The sequence below is a fragment of the Zalophus californianus genome, chromosome 1, assembly GCF_009762305.2.
Source record: "Zalophus californianus isolate mZalCal1 chromosome 1, mZalCal1.pri.v2, whole genome shotgun sequence".
Classification (NCBI taxonomy): domain Eukaryota; kingdom Metazoa; phylum Chordata; class Mammalia; order Carnivora; family Otariidae; genus Zalophus; species Zalophus californianus.
In genome coordinates, this window is record NC_045595.1 from 89,238,905 (window position 1) to 89,251,745 (window position 12,841).

General features: G+C 39.0%; 1 protein-coding gene across 5 annotated transcripts in view; it reads right to left on the reverse strand.

Annotated features, from left to right (window-relative positions):
- The window catches only part of NPHP3 (nephrocystin 3), a 63,701-nt gene that overhangs the window by 5,045 nt on the left and 45,815 nt on the right, over positions 1-12,841 (reverse strand). For all 5 annotated transcript variants that reach the window (XM_027585892.2, XM_027585893.2, XM_027585891.2 and 2 more), the window contains 5 exons: positions 12,274-12,463; positions 11,865-12,106; positions 10,763-10,838; positions 2,395-2,522; positions 1,157-1,397 (listed from right to left, as the gene is read on the reverse strand). In XM_027585892.2, coding sequence (XP_027441693.1) covers positions 1,157-1,397; positions 2,395-2,522; positions 10,763-10,838; positions 11,865-12,106; positions 12,274-12,463 — 877 coding nt within the window. The remainder of the gene's footprint in view (positions 1-1,156; positions 1,398-2,394; positions 2,523-10,762; positions 10,839-11,864; positions 12,107-12,273; positions 12,464-12,841) is intronic.

A 12,841-nucleotide genomic window follows, 5' to 3' on the forward strand; every position in this document is an offset into this window, starting at 1 on the left:
AAATCTATATTCAGTTTTTAATCACCTACAAACTGAAATTTTATATTCAATGTAGCACTGAATGTAATTGAATATACACTGAATATAAAAACATTTTCTTTGATAATTCAGAAAGCCCTTTTATAAAGCTCACCCAGTATCACTCATTTCCCAGTGAAGGAAAAATATGCCAGTAAAATGTTTATTATCACTCAGTTCCCAGTGAAGTAAAAATATGCCAGTAAAATGTTTGCTACTGTATGTAATTTAGATATGGCATCAAAAATAAAATCTCATTTCCCACCAAATCCCTTCGAGATTCTTCTAATTTTTTTTAAAGATTTTATTTATTAGAGAGAGAGAGAGAAAGCACACAAGCAGGGGGAGCAGCAGAGGGAGAGGGAGAAGCAGACTCCCAGGCTCCTTGCTCAGCAGAGAGCCCAATGCAGGGCTTGATCTCAGGACTCTGGGATCATGACCTGAACCGAAGGCAGATGCTTAATCGACTGAGCCATGAAGGCGCCCCTCTAATTATTTCCTTTTCACCTGAAAGTTAGGCAGAAATAGCAACAGTGCATTGTTCTTACTAAAACATTAACTTCAGAGCCAGGTTGACCAGCAAGGGTCCCACAAAGTCTAAAGATAGTCTACGTAGCTCTGTAACTGCACTAAATGAAATGAAATCAGACTTTTTTTTTTTTTTTTTTTTAGAACAGCTACAAAAATTCCAAACATCACTTAGGCTAGAACCTTAGGGAAAAGAATGGTTACATTTCATTACAGGCGAAGAAAAGAAACTGAAATTGAAATGCTCATTTAATCACCTACAAAGATTCCTCTTTCACCTCTGACAACTAGGTGATTTGTTGTGATTATGGCTGCTTAACTCAGAAAACTTAATAGTGGCTTGATTTTAGAACTTCTGAAATATAAGTTCCACTTAGAATGTTGATGAATGCATTTGTATTTGGAATGTATTTTAATAAAACTAAACCAGTACTTTAATTAAATCTGATATACTCTTTTTTTAATGTTCTACTCAGCTATTTGTTAAAAAATTTAATCATTATGATGAAAAAGTTCATAGAATATAATAAGACAAATTATTTTACTGACGGTAATTATGACTTAATTGGTATATTATAAAACACATGTAAGCATGTCAAGGATTACTTACCATTTTCTTATACAAGATTGCAAGATGTTTCACTGTATAGGCCAAAGAAGGGTGATCAGGAGCTAATGCTCGTCTCCGAATGTCTAAAGCTCTTTCATAAAGTTCTTCTGCTTTATCATACTGTTTCTTTTCATTGCATAGAGCCGCCAGATTATTTAAAGACTGGGCACAGTCGGGGTGATCTGGTCCTAGGACTCGCTCTCTCATTTCTAAGGACCGCTTCAGAAACTGGTCAGCTGTTCTATGAACAGAACCCCAAAATGGTTTAAATAATTTGTTCTCTAGAAGTAAGAATCCTTAGCCCTAGTTAGGTGGAGACCTGACGCATTTTCATTCTTAAATCCAAGATAGTTAATATGAAGGATGTGGCTCAGAGTCCTCTCTCTCCCTCTTTCCTACCCCTCATCCCTTCCTGCCCTTTTCCAAAAACTAAAAATGCTTTCCTGATAGTGTGAGGGCCTAAAGTATCTAGATGATTGCCTCAGTTCTCCACTTGACTTTTCCTAAAAGACAAACCCATAAATATTTTCCACACAAACTTCTGATACCTTTAAAATTAGGAGACCTAATTCAAAAGATTTTGGTATTCATTGTTTTTCCCTCTGAAGTTACTACGACATAATTTTTAATTGAAACCCCTTCCGAAGCCGGTTAAGTACCCGGCTTAAATTTTCTTTAGTTACTTTTACTGTGCCTCATCTATTTCATGTTTATATTTCATACCTTAAAACCATTCATAAAGAGTTAATATGTGGGGACTTACCATTTGGCGCTAGAGAACAGCTAAGTTCACCAGGGCAGTAGCTGATATCCAAAGTATCTAATTTTTTTTGATATCCAAAGTATTAATGTCTTTTCGAATCTTTTCAGTCAAATAAACCAAAGACCAAAACCAGCAGTCATCTACATCCTATCCCTTACTCTCCCTTGGTGCCAAGTTCCTCTGTGAAGTCTCATGTACAGTATCTATACAAAACACTTTTTATAATCATATAAAACATACAAGGGATGCTACAGAATAACTTTTTGGCCAATAAAAGAAACAATGTGACAGGAAACAGTAAAACAATGCCATGGCCTTTGTTCAGCATGGTTGTATGTTCATAACCTACCATACCTGAAATCTGGCACGGTTTCTATCAACTTATTCTAGCTTGACTTGATAGAAACGGAAAGCAGCTTTGCATTTAAGAGATGAAACGGACACTTGTTTTCATTATTAGCATCATGGTACTCACTCCAGGTTATTCTGAAGATAGTAGAGAACACCCAGCTCATTGAGGGTCCGAGCATTGTCAGGTGTGTCCTTTCCTAGAGTGAGCTCTTCTAACTGCAGGGCTCGTCTACGTAAGAGGGCGAATCCATACTGAAGCAAACACAAATGGAGAATAAGTACTAAGTGCAGTCCTTGATTCTGAAATACTACACTTGAATTCTAAGACATCTTTCTCCTTTTGTTCCCTTTAAAGTAGATTACAGTTATTTTATTTATTTAATTTTTATTGTTATGTTAATCACCATACATTACATCATTTGTTTTTGATGTAGTGTTCCATGATTCATTGTTTGTGCATAACACCCAGTGCTCCACGCAGAATGTGCCCTCTTTAATACCCATCACCAGGCTAACCCATCCCCCTACTCTCCTCCCCTCTAGAACCCTCAGTTTGTTTTGCAGAGTCCATCGTCTCTCATGGTTCGTCTCCCCCTCCGATTTACTCCCCTTCATTCTTCCCCTCCTGCTGTCTTCTTCTTTTTCTTTTTTCTTAACATATGTTGCATTATTTGTTTCAAAAGTACAGATCTGTGATTCAACAGTCTTGCACAATTCACAGAGCTCACCATAGCACATACCCTACCCAATGTCTATCACCCAGTCACCCCATCCCTCCCAGCCCCCACCACTCCAGCAACCCTGAGTTTGTTTCCTGAGAATAAGAATTCCTCATATTAGTGAGGTCATATGATACATGTCTTTCTCTGATTGACTTACTTCACTCAGCATAACACTCTCCAGTTCCATCCACGTGGTTGCAAATGGCAAGATCTCATTCCTTTTTATGGCTGCATAATATTCCATTGTGTATATATACCACTTCTTTATCCATTCATCTGTCGAGGGACATCTTGGCTCTTTCCACAGTTTGGCTATTGTGGCCATTGCTGCTACAAACATTGGGGTGCACGTACCCCTTCGGATCCCTACATTTGTATCTTTGTGGTAAATACCCAGTAGTGCAATTGCTGGATCGTATGGTAGCTCTATTTTCAACTGTTTCAGGAACCTCCATACTGTTTTCCAGAGTGGTTGCACCAGCCTGCATTCCCACCAACAGTGTAAGAGGGTTCCCCTTTCTCCGCATCCCCGCCAAATCTGTCGTTTCCTGACTTGTTAATTTTAGCCATTCTGACTGATGTGAGGTGGTATCTCATTGAGGTTTTGATTTGGATTTCCCTGATGCCGAGCGATGTGGAGCACTTTTTCATGTGTCTGTTGGACATTCGGATGTCTTCTTTGGAAAAATGTCTGTTCATGTCTTCTGCCCATTTCTTGATTGGATTATTTGTTCTTTGGGTGTTGAGTTTGATAAGTTCTTTATAGATCTTGGATACTAGCCCTTTATCTAATACGTCATTTGCAAATATTTTCTCCCATTCTGTCGGTTGTCTTTTGGTTTTGTGGACTGTTTCTTTTGCTGTGCAAAAGCTTTTTATCTTGATGAAATCCCAATAGTTCATTTTTGCCCTTGCTTCCCTTGCCTTTGGTGATGTTTCTAGGAAGAAGTTGCTGTGGCTCAGGTCGAAGAGGTTGCTACCTGTGTTCTCCTTTAGGATGTTGATGGACTCCTGTCTCACGTTTAGGTCTTTCAACCATTTGGAGTCTATTTTTGTGTGTGGTGTAAGGAAATGGTCCAGTTTCATTCTTCTGCATGTGGTTGTCCAATTTTCCCAACCCCATTTGTTGAAGAGACTGTCTTTTTTCCATTGGAAGTTCTTTCCTGCTTTGTCAAAGATGAGTTGACCATAGAGTTGAGGGTCCATTTCTGGGCTCTCGATTCTGTTCCCTTGATCTATGTGTCTGTTTTTGTGCCAGTACCATACTGTCTTGAGGATGACAGCTTTGTAATAGAGCTGGAAGTCTGGAATTGTGATGCTGCTAGCCTTGCTTTTCTTTTTCAAGATTCCTCTGGCTATTCGGGGTCTCTTCTGGTTCCATACAAGTTTTAGGATTATTTGTTCCATTTCTTGGAAAAAAGTGGATGGTATTTTGATGGGGATTGCACTGAATGTGTAGTTTGCTCTAGGTAGCATTGACATCTTCACAATCTTTGTTCTTCCAATCCATGAGCATGGAACGTTTTTCCATTTCTTTGTGTCTTCTTCAATTTCTTTCATGAGTATTTTATAGTTTTCTGAGTACAGATCCTTTGCCTCTTTGGTTAAATTTATTCCTAGGTATCTTATGGTTTTGGATGCAATTGTAAATGGGATCGACTCCTTGATTTGTCTCTCTTCTGTCTTGTTGTTGGTGTATAAGAATGCCACTGATTTCTGTGCATTGATTTTATATCCTGCTACTTGACTGAATTCCTGTATGAGTTCTAGCAGTTTTGGGGAGGAGTCTTTTGGGTTTTCCACATACACTATCATATCATCTGCAAAGAGTGACAGTTTGACTTCCTCTTTGCCGATTTGGATGCCTTTGATTTCTTTTCATTGTCTGATTGCTGTGGCTAGGACTTCTAATACTACGTGGAATAGCAGTGGTGAGAGTGGACATCCCTGCCGCGTTACTGACCTTAGGGGAAAAGCTCTCAGCTTTTCCCCATTGAGAATGATATTCCCTGTAGGTTTTTCACAGATGGCTTTTATGATATTGAGGTATGTACCCTCTATCCCTATACTCTGAAGAGTTTTGATCAAGAAAGGATGCTGTACTTTGTCAAATGCTTTTTCTGCATCTATTGAGAGGATCATATGATTCTTGTTCTTTCATTAATGTATTGTATCACGTTGATTGATTTGCCGATGTTGAGCCAACCTTGCAGCCCAGGGATAAACCCCACTTGGTCATGATGAATAATCCTTTTAATGTACTGTTGGATCCTATTGGCTAGTATTTTGGTGAGAATTTTTGCATCCATGTTCATCAAGGGTATTGGTCTGTAATTCTCCTTTTTGATGGGGTCTTTGTCTGGTTTTGGGATCAAGGTAATGGTGGCCTCATAAAATGACTTTGGAAGTTTTCCTTCCATTTCTATTTTTTGGAACAGTTGCAGGAGAATAGGTGTTAATTCTTCTTTAAATGCCTGATAGAATTCCCCTGGGAAGCCATTTGGCCCTGGGCTTTTGTTTGTTGGGAGATTTTTGATGACTGCTTCAATTTCCTTAGTGGTTATAGGTCTGTTCAGGTTTTCTATTTCTTCCTGGTTCAATTTTGGTAGTTGATACATCTCTAGGAATGCACCCATTTCTTCCAGGTTATCTAATTTGCTGGCATAGAGTTGCTCATAATATGTTCTTAGAATTGTTTGTATTTCTTTGGGGTTGGGTGTGATCTCTCCTCTTTCATTCATGATTTTGTTGATTTGGGTCATTTCTCTTTGCTTTTTGATAAGTCTGGCCAGGGGTTTATCAATCTTGTTAATTCTTTCAAAGAACCAGCTCCTAGTTTCGTTGATCTGTTCTACTATTCTTTTGGTTTCTAGTTCATTGATTTCTGCTCTGATCTTTATTATTTCTCTTCTCCTGCTGGGTTTAGGCTTGAGTTGCTGTTCTTTCTCCAGCTCCTTTAGGCGTAGGGTTAGGTTGTGTATTTGAGACCTTTCTTGTTTCTTGAGAAAGGCTTGTATCGCTATATATTTTCCTCTCAGGACTGCTTTTGCTGTATCCCAAAGATTTTGAACAGTTGTGTTTTCATTTTCATTGGTTTCCATGAATGTTTTTAATTCTTCTCTAATTTCCTGGTTGACCCATTCATTCTTTAGTAGGATGCTCTTTAGCCTCCATGTATTTGAGTTCTTTCCAACTTTCCTCTTGTGATTTGAGTTCTAGTTTCAAAGCATTGTGGTCTGAAAATATGCAGGGAATGATCCCAATCTTTTGGTACCGGTTGAGACTGATTTGTGACCTAGGATGTGATCAATTCTGGAGAATGTTCCATGGGCACTAGAGAAGAATGTGTATTCCGTTGCTTTGGGATGGAATGTTCTGAATATGTCTATGAAGTCCATTTGGTCCAGTGTGTCATTTAAAGTCTTTATTTCCTTGTTGATCTTTTGCTTAGGTGATCTGTCCATTTCAGTCAGGGGGCTGTTAAAGTCCCCCACTATTATTGTATTGTTGTCAATGTGTTCCTTTGCTTTTGTTATTAATTGCTTATATAATTGGCTGCTCCCATGTTAGGGGCATAGATATTTACAACTGTTAGATCTCCTTGTTGGATAGACCCTTTAAGTAGGATATAGTGTCCTTCTTCATCTCTTATTACAGTCTTTGTTTTAAAATCTAATTTGTCTGATATAAGGATTGCCACCCCAGCTTTCTTTTGGTGTCCATTAGCATGGTAAATGGTTTTCCACCCCCTCACTTTCAATGTGGGGGTGTCTTTCGGTCTAAATTGAGTCTCTTGCAGACAGCATATTGATGGGTCTTGTTTTTTAATCCAATCTGATAGCCTGTGTCTTTTGATTGGGGCATTTAGCCCATTTACATTCAGGGTAACTATTGAAAGGTATGAATTTAGTGCCACTGTATTGCCTGCAAGGTGACTGTCACTGTATATTGTCTGTGTTCCTTTCTGATCTATGCTGCTTGTAGGCTCTCTCTTTGCTTAGAGGACCCCTTTCAATATTTCTTGCAGGGCTGATTTCGTGTTTGGAAATTCCTTTAGTTTTTGTTTATCCTGGAAGCTTTTTATCTCTCCTTCAACTTTCAATGAGAGCCTCGCTGGATATAGTATTCTTGGCTGCATATTTTTCTTGTTTAGTGCTCTGAAGATATCATGCCAGTCTTTTCTGGCCTGCCAGGTCTCTGTGGATAGGTCTGTTGCCAATCTAATGTTTCTACCATTGTAGGTTACATATCTCTTCTCCCGAGCTGCTTTCAGGATTTTCTCTTTGTCTCTGAGACTCGTAAGTTTTACTATTAGATGTCGGGGTGTTCACCTATTTTTATTGATTTTGAGAGGGGTTCTCTGTGCCTCCTGGATTTTGATGCCTGTTTCCTTCCCCACATTAGGGAAGTTCTCTGCTATAATTTGCTCCAGTGTACCTTCTGCCCCTCTCTCTCTTTCTTCTTCTTCTGGGATCCCAATTATTCTAATGTTGTTTCGTCTTTCGTATCGCTTATCTCTTGAATTCTGCCCTCGTGATCCTGTAGTTGTTTCTCTTTTTCTCAGCCTCTTTATTTTCCATCATTTGGTCTTCTATATCACTAATTCTCTCTTCTGCCTCATTTATCCTAACAGTTAGTGCCCCCATTTTTTGATTGCACCTCATTAATAGCCTTTTTGATTTCGACTTGGTTAGATTTTAGTTCTTTTATTTCTCCAGAAAGTGTTTCTCTAATAACTTCCACGCTTTTTTGAAGCCCAGCTAGTATCTTTAAAGTCATGATTCTGAACTCTAGGTCCGACATCGTACTAATGTCCGTATTGAGGAGGTCCCTGGCAGTCGGTACTACCTCCTGTTCTTTTTGCTGAGGTGATTTTTTTCGTCTTGTCATTTTGTCCAGAGGAGAATAGATGAATGAGAGAACAAAATGCTCACAGGTTAACAACGTCCCCAGCAAATATACTCTATATAAATCAGAAGAGTCCTGAAACCAGGGGAAAAGAAAGGGAAAGAAAAAAGAAAGAGAAAAAAAAAAAGAAAGAAAAAGATAAAAACAAAAACAGAACAATACAAAAAAAAAACCAGAATATGATCACATATGATCAGGCTAGTGCATACATCAGTGCCACACACTAGATTTTGGGCGTATTTTGGTCTGTTAGATAAAAGTGCCTCCTAAAATTTTAAAGGAAGAAAGATTTATATATGTACAAAATAAGGGTTGATACAATGAAGGGATGGAAGATGAATGTAAAGATGAAAATTATAAAATATTTTATAAAAGGAATTGATAAGTTGTTTGAAAAAAGAAAGAAGATTTAAAAAAAAAATAAGAAAAGGGAGAGAATGTGATCAGGCAGGAGACTAGAACAAAGCCATACACTAGTGATTTACGGTATATTTTGATCTGTTAGAAGAAACTGTATCTCAAAATTTTAAAGAGAGAACAATTTATATATATATGCCAAAAATAAGGGTAACTACTATGAAGGGATAAAATATGACTCTAAAAATGAAAAATAAAAAATGTTTTTTTTTTTAAAAAGGGATTGATAGGATGTTGGTTGAAAAAGGGAAAAAGAAAAATTAAAAAAAAAGTAACTTTGAAAAACTAATGAATCATGGTAAAAAAAGCCATGAATTCTATGTGCAGTATTCCCCTAGCGCTGGAGTTCTCCTGTTCTCCTTGATCGGTAAACTTGGTCTTGGCTTGCTGCCTGTTCGTGCTGATCTTCTGGGGGAGGAGCATGTTGCCATGGTTCCCAAATGTCTTTGCTGGAGGCGGAATTGCCCTGCCCTTGTGGTCCGGGCTAAGTGAGCTGCTCGGGTTTGCTCTCAGGAGATTTTGTTCCCTGCAAGCTCTCAGTACAGCTTTGGAGGACCAGGGTGAAAATGGTGGCCTCCCAATCTCCACCCGGAGGAGCTGAGAACTCGGGGCCCCGTTCCTCAGTGCACCCCCAGAGAAAAGCAGTCAGTCACTCCCGTGTCCCCTGTCTCTGGCCGCACTCCGTGCTCACCCGGCCTGTGACCGAGCATTTCTATCTCTGGCACCGACCCCGTGTTGAGTCTCCAAACCCAGCAGATCCCTGCGGTGCGCTCCCGCGCCGCTCCTTCCCGGGGAGGAAGGGGAGTCTCCCCGGATCTGCCACTTGTTGGGTCCCTGCTGGAGGAGCAGTGGCCCAACCTGGCTGCGGATCACAGTTTATGGCGACCCCGAGCTGAGAGCCCGCACCTCTGCTCCTTCTCTGCAGCCAACTTCCCCGCTCCGATACCTGGGAGCTCTGCTGCACTCAGGCACCCCCGGTCTTTCTGTGACCCCGAGGGTCTGAGACCACACTGTCTCACGAGGGTTCCACCCTCCGTTTGGCCATTGGAGCGACGTCCCTCAGCGGAGCCGACTTCTAAAAGTTCCGATTTTGTGCTCTGCGGCTCTTATCAGTTGCCAGAAGCGGCCGACGGAGGCCCCCTCCCCTGCCGTCTATCTTCCCAAATATCGCCTCGGATTCACTTCTCCGCATGTCCTACCTTCCAGTAAGTGGTCGCTTTTCTGTTCAGAGAGTTGTTGCTACTCTCTTCTTCAATCTCCTGTTGAGTTCGTAGGTGTTCAGAATGGTTTGATCCCTATTCAGCTGAATTCCTGAGACCAGACGAGATCCAGGTCTCCTACTCCTCTGCCATCTTGCTCCACCCCCAGATTACAGTTATTTTAAGTATCATATTGAATTAATCCAGTGGTTATTGCAAATGCACATACTTCCACATGGCATCACATTCTAAAATCCATTAAAAGCTGTTTCGAGAAAGTGATGATAGCTATTTTAGCAAAGTGAACTAAGTCCCAAGTGCTTCAAAAAGATCAGGACACAGAATTAACCCGCAGATATTTACCAATCCCACGGTTTAAATACTGAAAAACATCAGGTACTTAAATTGCACCTAGCACTTGCAAGTAGTAGACAAATAAATCCTGGAGATCAAATGCACAGTACAGTGAATGTAGACAATAATACTGTATTAAAATCATTAAACTTGGTAAGAGATTAGATCTTAACTATTCCCACCATAAAAAGGAAACAATAATTATGTGATATGACAGAGGTGCCATCACTCCAATGGCAATTAGATTATAATATATAATGTATGAAATTAGCATGTTGTACACCTTAAATTTACAGAATGTTCTAGTCAAGTATATTTAATTTAAAAAAAGTACATAGATTTTGAAGTTAAAACAGGCTATATTTAGATTTTATCAGCAGCTTAGAAAAATGAAAATAATTTTGTGTGTTTGTGCTCAAAGGTAAGAATTTCTTTGCATCTGAATTTAACATAATTAAATTTTTTATTTGCTTTTCCTTTAAAGAATTGATGCAGCTTTTAAGTCCATCTTCCAAAGTCTAACCTTCAAATGAACTTTATAGTTCCACTTTAAAAAAGTAAAAAAAAATTTTTTCCAAGTTCACTGAGACATAATTGCCATAAAACACTGTGTATTTTAAGGTGTACAACATAATGATTTCACATATGTATATATTGCAAAATAACCATAATATACAGTTCCACTTTTTAAAAGTCTGCTAAGTTTTACTTCTCAGTAATACTAATACTTAACATGTATTATGTGTAAATAAGAAAATGTTAGTACTTTTATAGAAATCACTTTAATATCTAAAGTTCTTAAACATATGAGGTGTATGCAGCTATATTATGATATTCAGAGATGCTCTTTTCCTCTGGTTCAAAACACAACACAAAAGAAATCTCTCATTACCGAGTTGCCTTTTCTCCTTGTAACCTTCTGACGAATTTTAAAGGATTTTTTCCTAAAATGTTCAGCTTGCTCATATCTTAAAAAAAAAATAACAATAAAGTCAAACAAAAGAAACATACGTCCAAAGTATCATACTTCAGTGAAATGAAGGCATTCCTTACCTAGTGCAAAAGCTTTTTTTGGCTCTTAAATATAGCATAATTTCTAAAAATGATAGTCACATGGAATTAAAAATCTTTAACAAAAACCTTCATAAAACAAAATCTAACAAAACAAACCTAATCCTCTAAGTAGCTGACATTTAACAGATTTTTAACTGATTTAACTCACTCTGAATCTCTAAAGGATGACCTAACTAAATGAAAATCTAAAATTTTAGTTTGCTCTACCACCTTCTCCTGTACATGCTTATTTCTGGTCAAATATAAACGTGAAATTCACACAAAATTTGTGTGAAACAACACCTCTAGAAATTAAAAGAAAAAATTCCAATATGTATCATTTACGATACATGATTTCTGATAGAGGAAACGATGCCATTCAGTGTGTGTCTAATAGATATGAGACTTTTTATTATGCCAGGGATTGGTAAACTTTTTCTGGAAAGGGCTACATAGTAAATATTTTAGGCTTTGTGGGCCACATAGTCTCTGTTACAACTATGGAACTCTGTTGAATCATGGAAGCAACCACAGATAATATGTACATGAAAAAATGTGACTATGTTCCAATACAATCTTATTTACAAAACAAGGGGCCTAGTGGACTTGGCCTGTGGACAATGGTTTGCTGCCCTGTATTAGCAGTGCACTTAATATTACAAAGCTAGTTGGTGAAGGAGCCCAGATTCAAACCCGACTATATGACTCCAAAGTCCATGTTCTATCCTTCACGCATCTTCAAATGGAGGTGAATCTTGTAGTTCTAATTTTCTGTTTACTCCACAAAGATCCAAGACAAAGAATAATCTTTGAACATGGTAGATTCAAAAGAATATTGGATAAGAAAAGTACACAGCCACAAAACAAAGCTTACCACATAAGTACATTAAGAACTGTGACTCCCCAACATAAAACCAGAGTATTACTGATCTAAGTCTTACTTATTTTGTTTCTGGTACAAAGTTGCCAGTGCCTCAAGTTCACGAGCAATATGGGGATGTTCTGCACCATAAGCATTTTCAGAGATTTCTAAGGCCTGTTTATACAGCTGTTCTGCATTGCCAAACTTCTTCCACTGCACGTACACACTTGCTAATTGGTGGAGGGACTGAGCCACTCTTGGGTGATCGGGATCTAAAGCTGTTTCTCGAATTTCTAGGGACCTCTGCAAAGGCACCACAGCCTAGAGAAAAAAAAAAAAAAAGGTTAAAGGCCAGTTCCAAGTGAGTGAAATGCTGTAAGATCTGCAATCTCGTTAGCACAACAAATGAAAACTGCACTAAACTCCTAACAAGGAGAGAAGAGCAAAGAGGAAAAACCTACCTACATCTGACCCCCTGCTGAAGTTACCTGACTGAGGAGGCCTAGATCCTTGAGAAATCGCCCCAGGGTTTCATAAAGATCAGCCAAGCAAATCATGTTCTCCTCGCCTTCACAGGTTTTCTCATACTGCTTCAAGGAATCAAAGTATTCTGCTGCCATTGCGCTTTTGTCTTTGCCAACAAACTGCCAGTAACTCAGCAACTCGGCAAAGTGTCCTCTGTTTCAACAAAAAACCCAGTAATTTAATGAAAAACAAACTTTAAAACCCACTATAAATGCCAGAATTCGTATCAGGCTATTGACACTTTATTAGCAGGCAACTACAGTGTACAGAGAGGTAAGACTGCAGACTCTGACTCCCAGCCGAGGCCATCACTTCCTAGCTGTGTGATGGTGAGCAGGTGGTCTGACCGCCTCATCCTTATCTGCAGAAGGAGGGTCACCAACCCGCCCTGCCTCGGGTGCTCCTCTAAGCCGAGGATGGCACACAGCAAGTACTCCATAATGTGGGCTGCCGTCGTTAATGTACTTACTAAACATCACACTGTGAGTGGGAGACCTCGCACTGCCTTCTTTCCCACTTACCTAATGCTAA